The sequence below is a fragment of the Eublepharis macularius genome, chromosome 5 (assembly GCF_028583425.1).
Source record: "Eublepharis macularius isolate TG4126 chromosome 5, MPM_Emac_v1.0, whole genome shotgun sequence".
Classification (NCBI taxonomy): domain Eukaryota; kingdom Metazoa; phylum Chordata; class Lepidosauria; order Squamata; family Eublepharidae; genus Eublepharis; species Eublepharis macularius.
Window position 1 is genome coordinate 129,518,758 of NC_072794.1, and position 23,732 is coordinate 129,542,489.

General features: G+C 39.8%; 2 protein-coding genes across 12 annotated transcripts in view; one reads left to right on the forward strand and one right to left on the reverse strand.

The window, feature by feature from the left end:
- The window catches only part of DRAM2 (DNA damage regulated autophagy modulator 2), a 31,317-nt gene extending 27,342 nt beyond the window's left edge, over positions 1-3,975 (reverse strand). For 4 of the 8 annotated variants that reach the window (XM_054981297.1, XM_054981298.1, XM_054981299.1 and 1 more), the window contains exon 1: positions 3,456-3,972. Coding sequence is in view for 2 of the 8 variants with exons in the window: in XM_054981295.1 (XP_054837270.1) it covers positions 1,098-1,149 (52 nt within the window). In the remaining 6 variants the exon portion in view is untranslated. Of the gene's footprint in view, positions 1-1,097; positions 1,171-3,455 lie in introns of all 8 variants that reach the window. The other 4 variants (XM_054981295.1, XM_054981296.1, XM_054981301.1 and 1 more) reach the window with 4 other exon arrangements.
- Positions 3,976-4,019: 44 nt separating this feature from the next.
- Positions 4,020-23,732, forward strand: part of CEPT1 (choline/ethanolamine phosphotransferase 1) — a 28,898-nt gene continuing 9,185 nt past the window's right edge. The window contains exons 1-5 of one of the 4 annotated variants that reach the window (XM_054981292.1): positions 4,020-4,105; positions 6,146-6,556; positions 11,444-11,591; positions 13,557-13,698; positions 18,270-18,354. In XM_054981292.1, the coding sequence (XP_054837267.1) occupies positions 6,218-6,556; positions 11,444-11,591; positions 13,557-13,698; positions 18,270-18,354 (714 nt within the window). In that variant the 5' untranslated portion in view covers positions 4,020-4,105; positions 6,146-6,217. Of the gene's footprint in view, positions 4,106-5,293; positions 5,361-6,145; positions 6,557-11,443; positions 11,592-13,556; positions 13,699-18,269; positions 18,355-23,732 lie in introns of those variants that run through there. The other 3 variants (XM_054981291.1, XM_054981293.1, XM_054981294.1) reach the window with 3 other exon arrangements.

Genomic DNA, 23,732 nt, shown 5'->3' on the forward strand with positions numbered 1-23,732 from the left:
GATCATTCCATACAATCATAAGCAATTTCCTTACTTCCTGAATGTTAAATAGTGGAATGGACTCAGTACATTTTCTAGTCATTTCTAATAAAATTGGCTCACCATTAATCCCAGATTTTTTGTTCTTACTACAAAACATGATCTCATTCTGAGTTTAACAAAGATAAGACAAACATAAGAGTTGTACAGATGCCTGTAACTCACAAGCTTTGTTGAGTAAGTGTAATGAAAGCAAAATACACAAAATCAGTTTTAAGACTAATAGGAAATCTTAACAGTGAGTTGGAGCCAGCAATCTGTAGGCTCAAGGATGGTGGATCTTTCCTGCATTCGACTCCCCCGCCCCATCCTTTCCAACCCTGGGAGAGCTGACTGAGATATCTTTGTGGACTAATCTGTGTGTGCATAATGTGCTGAGAAGTAAAAGGGTGAAAGCGTCCTCTCTTCCCTGCTGTCTCCGCACTGCAGCCACCCAATCTGTGTGGCTGCTGGTCCGTGCACAGTCCACAATCCCAGGAATCACATCTACTGGGTTGGATGGGAAAGTGGAGGGGATCAACAGCACCTTCCATTGACAGACTACTTGATTGAGCTCAGTGAGCTACCAAACCTATTAACATTAAATGTATTACTTTTACAGCCTGAACTTAAATCTCTACTCAGAATAAGTACTACTGAGTAGTATGAGGTTTCCTTCCAAGTAAGTATAGATAGCATTGCAGGCCTAATAAAACAGCATTTAAGAATTTACTAAAATTGTGTACTGTAGTTTTCAAAATGCTTGTAATCTTAGTATCATCACTCCCTCTTTAAGACACATGGAAATATTAGTTTGAAACTGAAGGACTTTACTGAATGTAGGTATAGTCTTTCAAAGTAACCTAGAACTTGAATTATGAACTACTATAAAACTCAGACCTTTTCACTTTATAGCCATTAAAATATATATTTTAGTATAGAAAATTTCCCCCCTCGTGTTATTTTAAACTCCAGATTTTCCTAGTACTATTAACAGGTTTTCAACTCAGAAAGATTCTGATCTATCCACCTACTAAGACACAGGTATGGCTATGTCTGTCACATGCAACTACAGTTACCTGTTGTTGTGTTGGCAAAAGGATACTTCCAGATGCAGCATTTTGTAAACATCAGGGTGTTGAATCAGTGCTCCTGATAATTCAAGACACAAAGGGACAGTCCACAAGAGACTAGCAGTATCCACTCTGGTGGCAAGTCCCAATTAGCTATTATAGCATTAGTTGGTACCTCTTGGTAAAGTATGTCCTCTCGTCTCAAATCTAGTTTAGACCACAATTGTTGGGGAAAGGTTCTATCTGAATGCATCCTAAATCATCTCATCACTGCACAACAAAGGGTCAAAAGTGATCCTTCCCATTAATTCAAGCTCTGCTCTGTGTGCCTTTATTCACAGAAGTGAGATGGGGGTAACCAAAGATAAGGCTTTCTTAGCAATTTGTGCTCTGTCTGTTACTGTTTTCCACTTTCCTGAGTACTCAGTCCCGCCTTGCAGCTTCCACACGCTTCTCCTTTGAACCCTTATCTGAACCTGTTCTTGAACTTTTAACTGGACTTTCCCCTGTTCTCGCCCATACACACAGCTTAGAACTCTAAGCCTCCTTGTTTCTTTAATCTAAGAACCTCTTGGTTTACAGTCTACTTAGATATCTAAAAGCCACCTGTCCCTAGGCAAAAACATTGTCAAATGAATTATTTATTATTATTATTAATTAGTTTGACTTTTAGCCCTCCCTCCCTGCAAGTGGGCTCAGGGTGGGTCACAACAAGCATAAAACAATAAATATAGATATAATTACACTTACAACAATAAAACCAATAAACCCCTGTCAAACTACAGTTCCCTAAAAATTGCGGTTCTTTCTGTTCATCCCTGCCAGAACCATGCAGAGGAGGGGGTTTCAGCTGTTCTGGTCAAATCGACTTCTCATGAGAGAGTGAGGTACATCCCCCATTTAACAGGAGACCGGTAGGGAAGCTTATCAGGTGGATACCAGACTGGCCTCAACCATATGCCTGGTGGAACATCTCTGTCTTGCAGGCCCGCTGGAAGGATAAAAGATCTTGGTGTGCCTGAGTATTGACAGACAGAACATTCCACCAGGTTGGTGCCAGGACTGAGAAGGACCTGGCCCTGGTTGAGGCCAGTCAAGTCTCCCTGGGGCCAGGGACCACCAGTAAGTGTTTATCTGCTGATTTAAGTACTCTCCAGGGTATGTATGGCAAGAGGTGGTCCCACAAGTAAGCTGGCCCCAGTTCATTTAGGGTTTTATAAGTCAAAAACAAGACCTTGAACCTGATCCAGAACTCCAGGGGGAGCCTGTGTAGCTGCTGCAAGATGGGAGTAATATGTGCCCTATACGGTGTACCCATATGGAGATGCGCAGCAGCATTCTAGACCTGCTGTAATTTCCAGGTCAGACCCAAGGGAAGCCCAGCATAGAACAAATTACAGTAGTCCAACCTGGAGGTGACTGTTGCATGGATCACTGTCGTTAGGTCATAGGTTGAAAAGTAGGGAGCAAGCTGCCTGACCTGCTGAAGATGGAAAAAAGCAGACTGGGCAACTGCCGTGACTGGGCCATTTGTAGGGAGGTATCCAATGTCACCCCCAAACTCCAGACTGATGTTATGGGCACAAGTCGTGCCCTGTCAAAGTCTGGAAGGTGGTTTCCTGACCCCAACGGCCCACAACCTAAGTACAGGACCTCTGTCTTCATAGGGTTCAACTTCAGCTGGCAGTGTTTCACTTATCCAGACATCTAAGTGTTTTTTCCAGGCTTGTCAAGAGCTCCAACTTTTTATTTAAACAGTACCTTGGATTTATATATGCACCCCCACCCCCCTAAACTGCAGCTCCTTTAGAAAAGGAGTGAGAAGTGACAGAAGTCATTACTTAATGAAGCGACAATGGACCATCCAAAGAAATTAGAAACACAGGAACTAACCCCTGAAACATACATTAGTGACTATTCTGTCCTTATTCTGGTTCATAACCATTCTGGATCATTTCCTCTTTTGACTGGATTTTATTTTCAACTGTGCTCTGTAATGCAACTTTCATACCTCTTGGGCCTTCTGACCTCTCTTTGTAATAAGCCTTTTGCCTTGCTGTCTGGGTATAAATTTCTCTGCTAACTGAATGTGATAGTTAATGCTTTTGAAAAAACTGGCTCTAGCTTGCAAAAGCATATAAATGGGTCCATCTTCAAGCTGCCATCACAAGACTTTCTGTAATACTGGCTGCAAAAGACTAACTCAGCTACTCCCCAAGAACAGGCTGGAGCATAAAGGCAGCTTTGACAGGCCAGCAAGCATAACAGAACAGAGCTACCAGCTTAGCCTGTAGAGAATGGAGATGGATTTTTCCTCAATAAGCAGAATCATCCAATTACAAACTAGAGAAAAAAACCATTTACCGTGACAAATAAAGGCCGTCACTTTTTATGTTGAACCAGTCATCTCATCTTGGCGCGCTGACAGGCAAAGGCAGCTGTCACTTGCTCCCCCCAACTGCTTTGAACAGTTGCACAACAGTCTGAAAGTCAACATGGGGACTTCGCCCTGCATGAAGGTGTGACAATGTAGCAAGTTTCCCTGCCATGCATGCGAAGAGTCTCGGGACAGGCGATTTTCAGTGCCGGCTGAATGTTCTATATGAGTTCAGTTTGTCAGCAAAAGAAAAAAGGGGAGACAGACCCTTCCCCTGCTGACAGTACCTCAGATGACCGACTCCCTCCCAACACACATTGAAACTCGACCCTCCCAGGGAGGTTAAGGAGTCGCGCCATTTGCCGTCCCCCTCGGTCCCGCATCTACCTCATCACCTCGCAATCCCTCCGGCCATGGTCGCCTCCCTTCTAAAGGAAGGCCCGAAGGGGCCGGCGGGGACTGAACGAGGCCGATGAAAGACAAGCGCGCTCCCCTCCCATGCGCGCTCGTCAGCTCAGCTTCCCGCCCGCTTTCGTCGGTTGTCGCGCTCCCTCCCTAAGCAACCACCGGCCTCGCTTGTTTACGGCAGCCGCAAAAAGGACGTAAAATCGCCGTCCGGGCGAGGAGGCTGCTTGAGGTAAACGCCGGGTGCTTTTCACGTACTTGAGGGGGGTGGGCAGAGGAAGGATGGGAGGGGGCCTCGGCCGGCACTGGGCTCCCTTTGGGCTGAGCGGAGGCTGATACGCGTCTTCGCCTCACTCTCTCGGGCCCTTCTGGGGAAGAAGGGCCGTAGGGGTGGCTTGCGCTTTCTCCTCTCTCAGCCTGCGGGCTCCTGCTAGGGGGCGAGGGTGGGTTGTGCTGGGCTCTTTGCCCTTGCTTGTCCCTTTTCGCTGGCGGTGGAGTGTGTGGCTCTTGGGCCGCCGCGCAGTTCGTGCCCGGTCAGTCAGTTCTGGGGCCTCTGTAATCAGAGCAGATCATCTTGAGTGCCAGGAAAAGTCACAGCAGCCCCCCCGCCCCGCCCCGTGCATGCCCCAGGTTTTTGTCAGGTACAGGCATGGCACATTCTGAGGAGGACTTGCCCGGTGTCTCGAGCTGTTTACTTTGGAGCCCTTCAAGGGCTAAGGCAGAGATCTTTTTTCCCTATCGGAATTTGAACCCGACACCATACAAGACTTGGGTTATGTCTCTCATTTATGGCTTCTCCCAAATCTTGCACCCTGCCTTGTGTTCCTTGGCCAGCGATAGTGTGATGCTTTCCCTTTCTCAGGATCAATCACAGGATTTCTTCGTTGCTCTTTTGAGAGGTGTTTTCTGTGTTCTAATTAAAGTGGGGGGGGGGGGGGAGAGTGTGTGGCAGTTGTAGCTGTCCTTGGACAGGAGACTGTACTTTCCTTGTTCTTCCACCGACCCCCAATGGTAGTATGCTTTTATGTACTTCATTTGCACTGTGCAATTTACCTTGGATCTCAGTGAGAAAGGTGGACTATTCATAATAATGATTTGTACTCTGTCTTTCTTCCCAATGGAGACCCAAAGCAGCTTACATCCTCTATTCTATTTTATCCTCACAACAGACCTGTGAGTAGGTTAGACTGAGATATGAAGGCTCAGGGATCTCTCTTTCTACTTGTATCCGAAGAAGAGAATTCTGACTCTCAAAAGCTCATACCCTGAAAATCTTGTTGGTGTCTAAGGTGCCACTGGACTCAAATCCTGCTGTTCTGCTGCAGGCCGACATGGCTATCCACATAAAACATCTTTTGTCTTGTATTTTATCTTAGAAAGTTCCAAATTCTTCCCAAATTCTCCTGAATTTGCTTATAGCTATGTCCAGTGGATGCAAGAAACCGTTTCAGAAACTGGCAAACCAAGATGAGAAACAGAGTAACCTGGTACAGAACATATTGGAGATTCTATAGTTGTGTCGCTTTTTCTTAAGAAGTAACCATCAATGATGTGCTCTGACCAAAAGAAACTGTTCCTGAAGCCCAGGAGCTGCAAACCCCCAGAGCTACATTAGTCTGTGATGCTGTCTTTCTTATTGTTATGTGCCATCTGTGTATGTAGTACTTTACAATGTAAGATGAGCAACAAAGAAGTCCCTGCTAAATTATGACAATGGGGGGGGGGCGGGAACACCAGGATAAAAGGGGAGGGCACATGCAAGCAAGTGCAGTTAGGCTTTGTTTTATTTGAGGAGGAGAATTTTAGGGTTATGGCAGATGTTTCACAAATAAAGCTGCCATGCTATAGGAAATTTTATCAGGAAAGAAACCATTGAAGTTTAAACTGAATAAAAAGCTAAATTCTAAATTCATATGTTGTCTGTGTGGTGATTACTATAAACGTTTTTCATAACAAACCAGCAATATAACTTTTCTTCAGTGGGGAATTTCTGTAGCATTTGTTTCCAAAGGCACTGGAAAATTTATTTCTTGCCTGGTCATTGAAAAAAATTGCAAGAAGTTCAACTGTGGCTCATGGTTAATTGTAGCTGGGTACAAAATTTCTGTCTCTATACATCTATAAACAGTGTTCAGTAGAGTTGGCTTGTAGTTGTTTGGATGTTCAAATATGACATTTTTATTATAGTGTTCCTTAGTAGGTATTAAACACTCTTTAAATGTGAAGAAAAGTTTCTCCTTCTGACATTACATTTAAATATTTTTTGTTCCAGATAGACCAGGATCTTATAAGACTTGTCAACAATTGAAATCTGTCAGATATACACTTCAAGGTGAACAAATCCATGAGTGGGAATCGATCCCTGAAGAAACGATGTGGGGAATTACATTCCGAATCCCCTGTGCGTTATGGTCATGTTCCTTCTGCAGGATGTGTGTTAAGCAAGTTGATTCAGTTGCCTACACCACCTTTGACAAAACATCAGTTAAAACGGTTAGAAGAACACAAGTATCAGAGTGCTGGACGGTCCCTGCTTGAGCCGCTAATGCAAGGTTATTGGGAATGGTTAGTTAGAAGAGTACCAGCTTGGATTGCTCCAAATCTGATTACAATAGTTGGACTGATAATAAACATCTGTACAACCATAATTTTAGTGTGTTACTGTCCAACAGCTACAGAGCAGGTAAGCAAAAGGTCTCTGACCATTTCTTTTGAGAGAAAGGATTTTGCTTCTTTTTAATGACGTATTATATTTTTTCTTTGGTATCAGGTATTGGTGTTGTAGATTATCCTTTTATAACATCTGGTCTATTAGAATTTTCAGTAACATCAGTATTTAAGTAACTTTAATTCAGTCCTCAATGATTTCAAAATGTACTATTTTCACATTTTCCTCCTAACATTAGAATCATTGAAATATCTGCTGACAGATGAGTGTGATAGAAGGCAGGATTTGGGGGAAACAGAACAGCAGTCGCAGAACCTGAAAAAAGTCCCAATGTATCAAGTGTACAAATGTAAAATATCTATTTATTATTTTAATGCCACGTTTTTATGCTGATAGAAAGCATAATATGAGGTATTGCTAAGGGGTTTATATTTAGACTATCATTTCAGGAGGCTCCTTCAAAATTATCTCAGCTATACCTTCATCTGTACTGTTACGAGATTTTTACAAGATAAGCTCTAAGCTACTCAACACTGCACTAGCAAAACTTGTTTATGTTGAGATACCTGTTTATCTGCCTGTGCTGACATAGTGCTTAACAGCTATTAAGTAGGATTGGTGATTGTAAACTCACTCATGACAGACTGATTACAATTGATTTGTAAAGGATTATGATGTTGAGGATGTGTAGTCAAGCCAGTGTTTAAAAAACCCTGAATCTTAAAATTTTACAGGGACACTGAACTCATCTTTGTTGCCCTAACAGAGGATAATAATGTGTATTTCAAATTTCCTAGATAGATAATAGATATTAGACTCTCCAAACTAGATGTGATATTAAAGATCTACAAACAGATCGCTTATTTGTCTCTTTCTCTTTTTAAAAGTAGTTGTGGGGAAAGAAATGCTGAGAGAAGGAGATATAACAGTTTCCTCCTGTCTGTCTCAGCACGCATGTTATTTTCTCGATGTAAGTTCCCTAGCTGCTGAGAGCCAGTGTAGTGGTTAGAGAGTTGACCTAAGATCTGGGAGACCCAAGTTCTAATCCCCAACCTATTCAACCTAACTTATCTTACAGGGTTGTTAGGATAAAATGGAAGAATGACTCTGGGTCTCCATTAGGAAGAAAGGTGAGGTTCAAGTGAAGTAAATAAATATACGATTTGGTGCAGAAAAAGATATCTAGCAGGTTGAGGAAGATGTTGGAGATGTGATTATCGATGTCCCACTTCTCTTCTAATTTGGCCCCCTGAGCAGATGATTTGGTGGTTGAGCTGATAGGCTGAATAATTTTGCAGTGAAATCCTAAGCAGAGTTACTCCAGTCTAAGCCCATTGATTTCAATATGCTTAGACTGGAGTAACTCTACTTAGGATTTCACTGTTAGTTACCTTTTTGTACTTTGTACTTCGTCAGAGTTAAAATAATTATTTTCCTTATTTCTTTTCTGTGCTCTTTAAAATATCTTCCTTGCAAATTTTGGTTTTTTCCCAAGACTAACAGTGCAATCCTATACAGAATCACTCCAGTCGAAACCCATTGAAGTCAATGGGCTTAAACTGGAGTAACTCTGCATAGGATTGCACTGTAAATGTACTTGGTTCCTTTATGCTCTTCCAGACATTAATTACCTTTACAGTTTTCCACTGAATCTTTTCTAATTTGTCCATATCCTCCATTAATTGAGGTGCCTACATTATTATAGTAGTATGTTGAATTATAGTCCCAGAGAAAGCAATTCCATTAATGAAAAATAATTTTTTCCCTGGCTCTTTATGCTATTGGGTAAAAATGTTGACATGTCAATTTTGTTATCTACCAGTAAATCCTAACTGCTTCTGCCTAGCCAGATACTAATTGTATCTTATATTTTTGCTTTTTTACTTGCCCACATTCACTATTGCTGTCTTGTCAGCTGTCCAGTGAATTGAAGACACTTTGTAGTTTAATCTGTTCTATAGCAATGTTGGCAGTTCTTTCCAGTCTTCATGTTTTTGATAAACGTTCTGTCAACTCCATCCAAGTAATTATGAATCTGTGAAATAGTACTGACCTGGTGCTGAACTCCACTAGGTATTACTTTTTAATATTACTAATGCTACTTTACAATTACCCACATATGTGTACTAGGCAATTCAAATTGTAGCCGGTAACATTTGCTTTTCAATCTTATGCAGAGTTACTCCATTATAAGTCCATTGAAATCATAGACAGGGTTGGAAAACTGTTGGAAGTCAACAAACGGGGGGGGGGGGGGGAGGGAGGGGGTTAGAACTGGAATATTAAAGTAATTTGATTGTTATAAATGACAAAATATTTCTAATTCCAATAAAAAAAATTTTAAAAAAAGAAATCATAGACAGGAGTGATTCTGCATATGATAATATTGATATAGTGCTAATAACCAATAGTGCTAGATCTATCCTCTGCAAATAAATGTCATGGATTAGAATTCTTGCTTTTTACAGGATTCTCTTTCATACTGTCACTCATTACTGCAGTTAGCATTAGTAGCACTGGCATTTTTCTTTCTTTAACAGTAATCTGAGATGAGTGATATATTAATCTCTCAGAAATATAACTTGGAAACCCAGAATTTTTTTTTTATCTTGCACTGCTTGTCCTACATATTTAAGCTACTTCCTGGAAGCTTGTCTATAGTTGCTCAGGCAAGCATCAGAATTTTGTTTGTTAATGTCTGTCTTGCACATTCTCAGTTCACAAGCATGATTTTATGTTACTTTTAAAATAATGTGAAGAAGGTTGCTTTACATGCTATTCCCTACAAGTTCAAGTATGTAACTTGGCATTTAGCAGACATCCATATGAACCACAAGAAGAGCAAGTTGCCATATTTTGGGTTACAGTTAAAATGATGCTTGAACTCTTGATTCAGTATTCACATTCACACAAAGATCTGTGTTTAGATCAGAGGATTTACTTAGATTTTTATGACGCTTGTATAGAACATGAGGAGATTAACTGGATACATGCCATGGTTACAGTTAGAGCTGACATTTTAGGGAAGGGTGTCATTGAATACACACACAGAGTGAGGAGGGAGAGCATTTGATGCAAAACTGGAAGGTATTGTGTCTTTTTCATCTTTCGTGTCTGACTAATTGCACATCAGGACATAATTTTAAGTTCAGTTCTTACTAACTTTACCACATACTTTTACTGAAATATGGCAAGTTAAGGGGTAAGCCATTCAAAGAATGAATGTCCACCTTCCTTTAATAAAATTAGAGGTATTACTTTATATAGTTATGTTTAGGTAAGTAAAAATGCAAAGTTTGATCATTCTGGTAGTAAGGACAGATCAGATCTTAAGCTTTGGTTTACTGAAGATCACTATCCTGGTTTTTTTTGTGGACCACTATATTTTCCTTGTTACAGTTTTCACATAAGAAATTTTTGAATTAACATTCTTCCTGCAAATATACTGTATTTTAATTAACTAGCCACTTGCAGAAAATACAGAGAAAGGAAAAGCTTTGCTAAGTTTTCACGTCTGTGATTGTTATTATCTTACCCCATTATATTGGTCTCTTACATATTTTTATAATCCTATGTCTACTTTTATAAATGGTTGTGATCAGATGGCAGCTTCAGACAATAATAATCCAGTACATTTTAAGGTATTAAGATAAATGTTGGGATTAGTATCATCTTGTTTCTTTTTAGAAAAATGCATAATACTGCCCTGCAGCTATGTCTTATGCTTCCTGTGTATTTCGGTCTCCTAAAACACAACCCCCCTGATGCATTTTTCAGTGAAATAAAAAGGGTTAGTTATTTTTCATAAATGGGAAAAATTAAATCAGTTTCTCTGTGAAATATCAAACTTCTCTTATATTTAGATTTCTGAAAAACTCCCTTATTGTAATTCACTTCAATACGTATTTGCAGTTCAATATTAGTATTTTCAAGGATGGAATTGGTAGGCAAACAGGTATTTAATAACACTTTGACTGTTACAAAGAATCCATAGTAATATAATATAGGAATCAAACATTTCCACATGACATAGAGTATTTGAAACTCCCTCAGAAGTTTTGAAAATGTTATCAAGTAGTGGTTTAGGTTGCTTAAGGCTCAACTAAAGACCTTTGAAAATCCCTGTTTCTTTAGCTTGGTGACAAATAGTTTGTTTACTTCTGCCACAGTTGACCAAAATAAGGAAGACAGTGTTATGTGATCCCAATAAAAATGCCAGTTCCACGCCCTCTGCCGGCTATATTTCTGAATGCTACAACATATCAAAATACAGATACCCCAGCAGAAGTGATCAAATATTCTTCTAAACAGTTGGGAGAACAAGTGCTCATTGGTGACCTCATTTAACAATGACTTTTTTAAAATCTCAGGAATCTGAAAAGTTCATATAGTTAGCCTGGACAACAAATTACTTCACATATCAAAATAAGTGGATGTGAATAGTTCCTGTCATCCATATTAGGATAAGTCGTGTTCTGCTAAAGCGAATGAACACTTTGACACTTTGCTGAGACCTCAAGGAAAAGACCCTGTGAGATTTACTATGAATTTTTTGATGTTCATTCTGAAAGCCCCAAACCATTTTTCTGCCTTGTTGGCAGAGAGGGAGAGATTAGTGGATTGTTTCTGACATACCTTATTATTTAGAAATCAGAGTAACAATCTCATTTTCCATGTGCAGCCTTTGTTTATCAAACAGCTCACCAAATTGTCAGGTCATTGCAGCCTCTTTAATATTTAATATGTTTTGAAATAATTTACTTTATTCATGCAACACACCACTGTATATTAATGCAAGTGTCAGTATTTGTAGTCTTCTACAGACAATTAAGAATGGATTTGCAGCATATGAGAAATACAGCAAATTTATAATTCATTGCTGTTCACATGTATTTCTCTCAGGCACCTCCTTGGGCATATATTGCATGTGCTTGTGGTCTTTTCATATACCAGTCTTTGGATGCCATAGATGGAAAGCAAGCAAGAAGAACCAATACTAGTAGCCCTTTGGGTGAACTTTTTGACCATGGTTGTGACTCACTGTCCACAGGTATTTACTACTAAAATATATTTGTCTATTAAATTATTTATACTCTGGAGGGTATGCAGAATACAAAACAAGAAAACAAAAAAAATCCTTGGATGATGTTGCAAAATGAGAATAATATGCTGTGGTTATATTGGAGTCCCATAGCACCTTAAAGGCTAACAAAATGTATTACAGCTTAAGTTTTCATGACTCACAAAAGTTTATACTGGGATAAATGTTGTTTGTCTTTAAGATACCACATTTTAGAAATTTGGATTGTATGCATAACACAAGGTCTACATTTGGTTAGCTAATTTCATATTCAGTAATGTACAGTACAGTCTTAAACAGTCTAAATTCATTGAAATACATGGTCTTAGACAGGATTAACTCTGCAAAGGATTTCATTGTTAAATCTTATTAACAATTAATTATACCCTCACTTAAAATATTTAAAGTAGCTGTTTATGCAACCAGTAATATGCAGTCTTCCCCAGTAGACCTGAAGTGAAGCAGCCTTTTTAGTTTTCACTTTTGTTATTGTAGAAAAGCATTTAATTTCAGTTTGCTTTCAACTACCCCTTTGAACCTTTGCCTGTTTTTTGTGCAAGACCTGGAGATTGGTATTAAATATGTAAAAGCTCCAAATGCTGGTCTTAAAGTTTTAAGGAACTGTGTAGTCCCTAAGCTAGCTCATACAGCTTGGCTCTGGGAAGCTCCCAAACCTTGGAAGTAAAAGAATTGCGCAATTCCTGAGTTTTTCCTACCAAGTTTAGGGCAACTGGGCTAAAGCTTAGGCAGAATCCTTTTGTATACTCTTTGTAGTTGGTTGTGCTAACTTTGTACGTTTTGTTGTACTTCAGAAGTGCTTAGGAAAAAAATCAAATCTAGCTTTCAGTTGCACAGACAGCAAACTAATAACAGGTGAAGAGCTGTAACTCTGATTGCGTCTTCTTGAACCATACAACTCCATTAGAGTGTTTTGTGATTAGGCTACCCCATGCCTGGGTAGGCTTTGCATAATAGAACAGAAAGTTTATTGACATGAACATTCCTGTAGCCTTTAAAAGGCGTACATGGCTAAGTGCACTCACAATGAGCAGTGCCCCACTCTTTCAGCACTGCTTTATTAAAATCCATGAAGAGCTTTTCTTCATAAAATTTAGACAAGAAGCTGTTTGAAGGCTAGTCAATTTCAGCACTCTGTTGATTTGGATTTTTAAATTTTATTTTCAAGCAATATATATTGAAGCTTATAACACCAATAATACTCACCAATAAATATTTTTGCATACCAAGCTTTCATTAATTTCTGTTAAACTCAGCTTTAAAAACTGTTTTCTAAAGTCTGTTGATTTTTGTATAGCCTTGTTGATTTCTTTAGAAAGTAATCAGAAACTGAAACGAGTATGCTTTCTATTGTATAACTTTATTTCCCCGTTCTCCTGTTTTATTTGTGGAATTAGTAAACTACTGAAGTTTGTTCAGGATTAATCCCAAGGAGAAGTCACTTCTCTTGCACTGTAGAAATAACTTGTTGCAAGTCTGTGTCGAGGGATATGGCTAGGCTGCCTATTAATTCTTATGATTAGTAAGACTATTGTTAGGATTAATAGTACTAATACAGTTTTTAAAAAATACATTTTATGTTCACTTTTAAAATGTTATAGTGTTGTGAGATGTAACCTGAATCAATATTAATTGATGGAACTGAGAACACACCAGTCCATCCTTATGGTTAATTTTGTTTGTTTGCTCATGTTTGTTTCCAGCTGTACACATTATTTATCTCTAAGAATGTACGTTGGTCTTGGAATGTTGAAATATCAATGCTATGCTTAAAAAAACACTAAGTAAATGAGAGAATAAGTTTTATATTGCAGGATATTGAATGTCATAATGATGAAATAATGAACATATTTATTTCTCCAGGCTTTTGTTCTTAAACCTGAAGTTTTTACTCATTGTAATTGATTTTCTCTGCAGTTTTTGTGGTCTTGGGAACGTGTATTGCTGTGCAGCTGGGAACAAATCCTGACTGGATGTTCTTTTGCTGTTTTGCGGGGACATTTATGTTTTACTGTGCACATTGGCAAACATATGTCTCTGGAACATTGCGCTTCGGAATGTAAGTAAACCAGCTAGGTGGAAAATGAATATTGTTGTGTGTATTTAAGTTATTAAGTCAATGATTATGCATTCACAATTCTGTAATTTAGGACATGGATTGTATATTGAAATAACAGTCATAGCCAAACAAAACTAGTTTTTAGTCTTTTTACTTAGAAGAATATGCTAGAAAAAGGAAAGAAAATTGCAGAGTTAGATAAACCTGAATGACACAATAGAAAATTATTTGCTAAATAATACCAGAACTACCTTAGATGCAGGGCTGGATAGAGGGGGGGCAGGGGGTAGCCTGCCCCCGGCGCCCCCAAAGAGGGGGTGCCGGGTGTGGCTGCCAGCTGCCGGGAGCGCGCTGCAGCTTGCCGCGCAGGAGGCTGAGCGCAGGGTTGGGAGGCCCTCACCACCGATGGGGTGGCTGGCTTGCTGTGCACGCAGGACATCCCAGCCCTGCGCTCAGTCGGCAGTGCACGCCCTCGCCACCGCTTCTGCCAGCTCCACAGCACACTGTGCACTGGGGCGGTCAGCTTGCCATGTGGGCAGCATGGAGCAGCGGAGCAGGCGAACTGCGCAGAGGGCCTCCTAGCCCTGTGCTCAGCTGCCCGCATGGCAAGCTAGCTGCCCCAGTGCACAGAGCACCATGGAGCTGGCAGCGATGAGAGCGTGCGCTGGGGCAGTGGGTTTGCCACATGGGAGGCTGAGTGCAGAGGTAGGAGGCCCTCCGCACGCGGCAAGCCAGCCGGCTGCCCCAGCGCACGCCCGCACTGCCGCCTCCAGCTCTGCGGCGCACTGGGTGCTGGAGCGGCCAGCTTGCCGTGCGGGCGGCATGCCTCCCGCCCTGCGTGGTGACATCATCACGCAGCGCTGGGAGCGCGCACAGAGACCCAGGCAAGGGTTGCACCGGGTGCCTGCGCCCGTAGATCCAGCCCTGCTTAGATGAGAAATATATAATACAAGTGGGGACACGAAAGGACCCTCTCTCCAACCATGTTCTCTTTCCTCTCCATGCCCCCCCATAGCCTCTCCCCATTTTCCTGCTTCCTACTCTCCTTTTCACCCAGTTTTGTCCCCTGCCTTCACCTTTCTCCGCTTCCACCCTCCTCATCAGCCTCTCCCCTATAGCCCAGTTGCATGGTGCCAGCTGATCTAGGTCCAGTTGCATGGTGGGAAACCTGCAAGAACTTGTAGAGGGTACTTCACTTTCCCATATATCCTCTTGCCCACACTATTTCCTCTTTCCTTCCTCATGGCAGCCCTACGTCCTTCTCTCTTTCAGACCCACTAAACAACTTATATTTTATTTGCCCCTATCTTTATCTATATTTCTTAACTTACTTCATTTATATGCTGCTTTTCTCCACAATGGAGACACAAAGCATTCTTGCTGCGATATTATCCTCATGACAATTTTGAGAGGTAGGTTAGGCGGAGTGTGTGTGACTGGATCAAAGTCACTCAGTGAGCTTCTACAGAGGAGTGGTGATTTGAACCTGCTTCTCCCACACCCTACTGTGAGACTCTAACCAGTACACCTGGGGAGGGGGGCTGCTGTTGAACGTTAGCAATCAGCCATGCCTAGGTGAGTCATGCAAGTGGCATGGTATCAGGCCATGTGGTGGTTGCTTCTGAGACTGGCTTGAATGAGTCTTCCCTTAAAGGCCAAAACAGCCCTGCTCCTCCCCCTTCCTGTTACTGACAGAAATCCATCTTGGAATACTGGCTGAACTGTTATGGTTGCCTAGCAACAGCCATTGAGGGCATCTAGTTAAAGCTACAGGCACTCCTTTTGTCATTTTGGCTGCCCCCCAATTTATTTTTTTTATTTATAGTTTTCAGATTTTTCTGCAAACCTGGGGTATTTTTCAGGTGTGTAGGAAAATCTGTCTTGTCTGTTCATGGCTCCAGTCTCTGGTTTATTCCCAGATCTTTGCCACTTGGCTATTAGTATATAAGATGATGCATTCAGGGGGGGAAAGCATGTCACTTGACAACCAGTGTTAAAGCTAGACTGTCTCAAACTGTTTTAAGTCCCTACAAATGTTTCAGTACAAGCTTAGTTGTTTTCTTTAGGTATGCTTATTGGCATCTGCTTAGAGGCTTACAAATTAGTCCAAGGCACGATTTCTCAGAAATAAGCTTGAACAGCTTGGGAATCCACATGGGCTCGTGGGGGAGAATCTCATCCCCCATCGGTCCTCCTCCACATGCTCGTTCCCCTTTCCCTGATTTCTTTCTTCTCTTCCAGTTACCTTTCACAGTTAGTCCCCAGATTTGCCACTTTCCCTTCAGTCCTTCCCTCCACTTTGTAGCCTCTTTCCTTTCTCTGCTTCCTCCCCCACACCTTCTCACCTGTTTTTCTCTATTTTTCTTGATTCCTTCTCTCCCTCGACTCTATCTTTGCTCCTCTACCCCAATTCTTCCTTGTTTCTTCTGCCTGTCCATGTCTTCTCACCCCAGCTCCTCTCAGGTTTCAAAGTAAAACTGCAGCAGCCATTTTGGATTAGCTAGGTAACTGCAGTCTGTAGTTGATCAAACTACAGACTGTAGAGGTAATCTCATGAGAACTTGTCTTTTAAAAACTTTAAAATTCTATCATCTCCTTTTTTTCTATTTAAGAGTTAAATAGAACTCTGTAAACCCAGAGTTACCTCCAGATTTGTAGAAGCATCTCCCCTTTGTACAGCTGCCCCCATTTTGTAGATTTTTGATCTACATTCTGGGGCCAGGTTCAGAATTAGCTATGTAGATTAATTCAGATGGGTTTCAGGTAAGTACACATTGGCTTGCAACATTTATTTTCCATCTTCTTAGAGTTTCTCTAGTTTGGCTCAAGATAAACATGATCTTTGTGCCTTTCCATGGTCTTTGGCCCACTGCCTTGCTGTGGTCTTTGGCCATGGTGTGCTTACTAAGCTTCAGGCCAGGGATTGGGTGAACACTTGTTTAGTTAGTGCCTGTCCTGAAACCTGAGCTAATGTAATATGATGCAAGCTCACAAACCTTCTGATGCTTAGAACTTTCCAAAGCAGTAATGCTAGTTGGTTGCTGTGACGGTTGATTTTTTTAAAAGGATAAACCATTAATTATGAAGATAAAAATAGCTGGTTTTGAATCTAGACTACATATCTACATGTTTCAAAACAAAGTGTTTTTAAAGCAAAAAATAGACAATTTTAAGCAGCAAATAGAAAAGGCATGCCAGAAAATAACATGGGGGTCTATAAATAGGTTCAAAAAGAAGAATGAAAGACGCTCACACACTGCTAGAAAGACCTGCTAGAGTGTGGGAGCTTCAAAAGTCATGAGCATGTTTATGGGCCCAATATTAAATTGTATTTAAATTTTAAATGCAAAGCCTTTGTAGGGTCATCTTATGGTTTGTCCTATATATAGGTAAAATAGAGCACAGTAAGTTCTTAAACAATCTGTTGATAAAACTTCCTTCTTATATTTTTTTCTTCTTCTCATGGGATAATTCTTAAACAGAGTTATATACACGTTCAAGCCACGTACTTGCAAATCTGTGATCTTGGCTGATGATACAGTATTAAAATAATGCAATCAAAATATTGTAGTAAAAAATATTGGATTGGAGCCTATGAGCCATGAACAGAATAAGTTAATGGAAAAGGTCTCTTCCTTTTCTCCTTTCCTTCTGAAAAGATTATCTTGTGGGTCAGGGATCCTTGGGAATAGAGTATAATGCAGCATGTAGGGCTGCATGCAGCTTGATGAGAATTCAGTAGAAATCAGATACACCTCCGCTTGCATGAACTTATCAGTGTGTAGAGTTAGTCCCTCTTAGAGTTAGTGTGTAGAGTTAGTCCCTGCTACAGCTTCCATGCCCTATCCTACTCGGTTCCTAAGAGTCCTCTGACCCTGTCAGGCTGCTTTGGGGAGTGACTTACAGTGGGAAGGGGGAAAACTATTCCATTAACTCACTCAACCCATAAAAACCAAGTTCAAAGAGCATTGCAAAGCCTAAAGGATATCCTGATCATTGGTTTCATGTAATTGCAAGGATCAGACCTAACAATGCTGCAAGTTCATTACAGCCAGTTCTGCAATCATAAAGGAGCCTTCTTCAGGCTGTATAGCATAATTTGCATAGAATTCAGAATTATTTCTCACTTCACTCATTTGGGAAAACTTAATGTAATTATGGCTTCTGTTCTGTGCGTTAGATGTTCATTTTTAGTGTTGTATGTAAACTGTTTCAGAACTGCTATTATAGATTATGTGTAGGGTTTACCTTAAAATGAATGTTGATGTTGAAAATGTAAATCATTTGTTTTATTTTTGTTTTTGGAATATCTTCAAACTCCTTTTCAGGAACACAATCCAGGACCATTGAACACAATGGGAGGTTTGCCATTGACTTCAGTTGGACGTGGATTGTACTCTTTACTGCTTTTTAGGCCATATACTGGCATCTCTAATAACTGTTTGCTGCATTTTAAAAGAGCTACCTATTATTTCAAGTTCATATTGTTAATTGTCAGTGAAAATCTGTTCCATGGAACTGGAAGACCTCTTAGTAAAACAATTTAAAATTTTTCTTTCCCTCATGCATAGATTTGATGTTACAGAGACTGAGCTCATTATTATAATAACTCACCTTCTCACAGGAACTCTGGGACCTGAGTTTTGGAATGACATGGTAACAAGCAGAGCAGTGTTACCCGCAATGAACAATGGCATGAGTTCTGCAGAGACAGCACCTTTTGTCATGCACAGTGTAATGGGAAAATTGACAATCGTTATTTCATGTTTATTTCTATAAAAGGCAATCTAAATTGGTAATAAAAATTCACTCTGGTTGTGGAGCTTCCCCCCGTTTGCTCTAAAACATAGCTTTGTTTTGAAACTGTGGTGTTGTTTTGTTTTTTCCCCCTATTGGCTATTGTAAAACATGCAGAACTGACTTCACCTCTTTGAAGAGAAGAATGCCAGAGTGGTGGAAGCATCTCTTTACATAAGGTCTGGATTACTTTTGTTGGAACCACTTTTGGAATATTTCCTTCCTCTTTTACTAGAAACCTTTCCACCAGGAAAAAGAATTGTTTAGCTAGCTAGTTATCATGAGATGTTAATGTTAGAAAATATATTCTTAGTGCTCTCCTAGAGTTCCTTGTCCTCAAGCTTAAGAAAGATCCTATAGGGCTCTTTCCTAAGACTGTGTAAAAGTGATGTAGTTCCCTAATAAGACAGTTTCATCATTCAACTCCTTATTTAAATATTAGGAAAAGTGCTAATGTGAGTTTTTAAAAGCTTTCTGTTGCTTAGTAAAACCAGTATACATATTTCTTCAACACTTGCAAATGGTGTTTTCTTACTTAAATGTAATTTTATTAACATTAAGCATCTTGGTCTTCTGAATCTTTCAAGATCTTTCATCACTTCTGTCCTCTCTTTGAATCTGTCTCTATTGATAATATATTTGAAGATGGAGGAAATTTCAGATGGAGGATTTCCCTATCTAGTTTGAGTGTACAACTGTTGCTTTTAGTAGTTGTTGACCATAGGAATTAAATAATGCTTTCAACTTTATGCAGCAGTTACATTTGTTGCAGCAGCACTCGTGTGCCTGCAGCAAACAGGTAAAATATGAATGGCAAGGTACAGTACAATCAGCACTCTTAGACACGTGCTCTTAAGTGTTTAAGGATATGTGAATATTGGTAATAGTATATATTTGCTGTGGGCAGCGCTGGTGAATATATGGCAGACCTGATTGACATGTATGGTGCAACTGAAGAGTTGTGAATCAGGAGGACTGTGACAGGAAAGAGTGTGGGGTGCCAAGAAAAATGTGTAGAACCAGTAACCATCTAAACCAGAGAGGGAATGATAAGTCTTAATACAGTATGAATTTTGACTGAGTACTTTATATTGCTCATTCTATATAATCTTTGCAACAAACTGTAAGATAGTTGGTGTTGCAGATGGGTTGGGGGGGTGGGGCTAAGACTGAAAAATGGAAGGTTGCCTAAGTCCATGTACTGAATTAATGGCAGGGGGTGAGATTTTAATTGGGGTCTTTTGGTTTGAGAAAAGCATGGGGCAACCCAGCAAGATCCTTCGTATCTTTTCACAAATTTGGTAGCTGACGTGCCACTGCTCCATACATAAGAGAAGCTGTTATTTTTACCATCAACATTTGTGTAGCATTTTCAAGTATATGTTTGTTTCTGAAATGATATGCTACCAGGTAATATGAGGACTGGAACAGATTAAATAGACGCTTGGAATTACACTTGTATATAATTCTGGTCCTCCTGTACTGTATGATCATAGCTGGGAGGGGAGGGATACTACAGAGTAATGGTTAGTATGCAATATGATTGGCTCATCGATTGGCTTCCCCTTCCTGCTACAGCCCCCTGGACCTCCCCCATTTTGTTCCTGGGGCTCAGCAGACCCTCCCGAACAGCATAGGGGGCAAAGAGTGTATTTGCAATGGGAAAGGAGAATTGGCGAAAATACCCTTGAATGGCAGAAACCCTTGATGGCAGAAGCGCCTTTGCATTATCAGAAATGAGTGGTAGGATACAAGCAGATAACTAGAAGGCAACAAAATAAAACTTAATATATTGGGACAGATCAATGTTGAAGCTGGCTCCAGATGTTTCATGTTACGGATTGTTTAGATTTGACGTGGCTACATGTGTCAGTTGTGTGTGAATTATTTGGAGACAAGCTGATTTTAGTAAAGTAGATCAGGATTTCTGCTGCTGTTCCTAAATTCATTTAGAATTTTACATGGAGATGTTCTTTTAAGCTATTACACAACCAGAGGGGTTGTTTTGCTGTCATGGTGCAGAAAGCCCACATGGAGACACTGTTTACTACTGAGAGCATTTTGTCCAGTCTCTCAAACCATTTGGGATAATAGTTTCTTGACCATTTCATAAGGATGAGGACTTTTTAGGGAATTTTTTTAAAAAAAACTTTTACTGAATTTTTTTCAGTGTTTAAAATGAAGATAGAGAAAGCTTAGGATAAACAGTTTTTTGTTAACTCAAAAGAAGTAGCTAGGAGATTATCATGGTTGTTCACAAAATAACTTAATTTTTTCTTGGGTATGTAAAAAACACTTAACATGCATCACATTTCAAAGGTTTTTGATCTCTTCAAACATCCAATACTACCTAATTCTTAAAATAGGTTGATCAATAATTGTTTTAGTAATGGTACCCAATTTCTTATACTGTGTGTCTGATGTCAAGCTGTGTTTTAAATAAAGGGTATAAGATTCAGGAAACATCACAGCACACTTTCTGTTTAATCAGATAATTGTTTCTTTTAAATTTAAATTTTTAATTTTGAAATCTTGAACCAGTCTCTGTAGTATTGGTATGATTCAGGTATGCCACAACAATTAACAGTGGCATCAGCTTCAGCAGGAGCTCAGGTGTAAAAGATCTCTCTGTAATCATTCTTTCTGTGAGGAAGGGGGGTATTTTAAAGTCTGCACCACAGTGAAATATAGCATAGGTTTAAGTTTTCACTGTATTCCAGGGATTTTTATCTGTCCCTGGTAAATCATTGTTCCTGTTTTTGCTTTTTTAAAAAAATGCCTTTTTACAACTGTATTAGTATTAATTGCTAAAGTTGTCATTCCTCAGTATTCGCTTCCCTCCACAGGATCTCTAGAAGCTACATTTCTGAGTGGGGTAGTGAGGGATGCACCTTGTCTCTAGTGCGCTTGCATATAAATGCATGTGCGTGAATGCTAAGACACCAAACAGAGCACATCCTGCCATTTCATGCACAACAGATACTGAGGTAAATTTTGAATTGTGATGGCATATTTTCAGACAGTTGTGTGTTTTAAATGTAGCATTAACCAAAAGAGCAAGCAGCTTGGCATTTAAATCACTGGAGGGGCAGGCTATTGCAGAATAAATGAATAAAACATAAAGAAGGCATAGTACTGCCTTCAGTAGATCATAATTTGGAGGACAAGAAGTTAGGACAGTGAGCATTGGCATGAAAATAGCAGTGTTACGAACTTGTCCCTGTTTTCATATGTGAAATATTGGAAGATAGAACATAGTAAAGTGTGATGAAGGAGAGGTCATTCCCCCCACCCCCCAAATGCTGTTTAATATATGGGTACACATGGCAACCGATAATGCATGTGTGTTTCTTAGAGGCTGACTGTGTAACTTAACATACGTTGTAAATATTGTAATTTTTTAAAAATAAATATAATAGTGACTTTTTATGTGGTATCATATGATAACGTATCATATGATAACCCATCATATTCTTTTATTAACTCTACCTTGTTCTTACTCAGTTATCTTTATTATAATTTATCTATCATTTCTACTACCTTAATTTTTCTACTACCTTTATTTTTCTGTTTCTCTAACAGTGTGATTTATGCGAGATCACTTAAATCATTTTTTTCCTGCTTTTGGGTGTACATATTTTTCAGCTATCATAAATGCTATTTAACTGAGCATTATATTAGTGGATAACTTGGAGGCCACTGATGGCATCTGCCACAAGTGGGCACCATTTGAGTTCCATATATTTATATCACATGATTAGCATCACAAACAATTGTTTTCTAGTGTTTGTTTGTTACATCTTAGGAAGAAGTGGAAGGCATGAACTTGCTATTTTACAGTTACAAGGTTGAATTTGGAGTGCGTACAGAATAGTTTCCTATGTTACTGGCATTTGGATCAATTAGAGAGATGCAAGCATAAATAAAGAACATAGAGCAGGGGTCCTCAGCCTTGCAGAGCTTGCGTGGGCACATTTGGAATTCTGAGAAAAGCTGATTAAATAATGTGCTGTTGAGTCACAGCAGACTCAAGGTGACCCCATTCACAGAGTGTTCAAGGCAAGAGAGTGTTCCTAATCTTCCTTGATTAGGAAAAAAGACCTTTTGCCCATGGGTGCCATGGTAGGGAATCACTGACATAGTGGTTGGAATATTTTATTCCTAATGCTGTGGTCTACATGCTGAATTATCTTGTTTATGTTGTGGAGAATATGAACATATAGGAATACATACTGATTGGTAATGCATATTGAAAAGAAAGCATAAAAAGGATATGCTGAATTATGAGGGGACAATATTTTTCTTAATATGCTTAATATTAAGTATAGATTTAATTATTATACAAACAGAACATGAACAGAAATGTAAAGTTTTCTAAATTTTCTTCTTAATCTCTTTTGGAATCTAGCAGAAACCCTTCCTATAAACAAAAATGTAAATTGGAATTATTTCCAAATTACATATGAAATCATTAGTTTATATTCCTGCAACTAACGAGTGGTTGGTGCTGTCAGTTTTGACAGTCCTGATCAACTTTGGGTATAGAGAAGGAGGTGGGTGGCTTGGAATCAATGCTCCCAGTCAATAGCATGATCATGTGCTTGACAAGAGTTCTGTGCCCCACAGCCACTCATGCACCTGCATGATAACATGTTACGGTAAACAAGCAATCGTTGCATGAAGTCATTATGTTGTAAAGTATATATATTAAAAATGTAAAGCATCAAGTGATCATGAGGCACAAACCCAGAAACCTCAGTAATGCAGTTGATTCCAAATTCTTTGCTGCTCAAGAAACAGCAACAAAGAGATAGCAACTGTGGTGGCTGAGGATTGGTGTGATGTAATGCTGCCAATCTCTTAAGAAATCACAAAAAGGGTGTAGCTCATAGTTACCTGTCTTCCTCTCTTTAGTGCTACTCCCCCTTGTTTGCTAACTGTGGCTTAGTTTTACATCTGCACCATGGCTAAAACGTAATCATAGTTTGCATATTTTCTTCAAACTGTGACTTCAAACTGGTTACAAGGAGAACTCCGGTTAGTGCCAGTACAGGTGGGTAACACTAAACCATGGTTAAAGCAAAGGGGGCAAGGGAGGCAGAAATCCACACCTGAGAAGAGGAAGAAGTTAGTGTGACCTTGTGGCCCTCTCCAGATCTCTTGGCCACATTTGACAGATTGGCAGCATTGCATATACTTCAAGCCTTGTGTCAACTGCACTGTAGAATGAGAGAAGA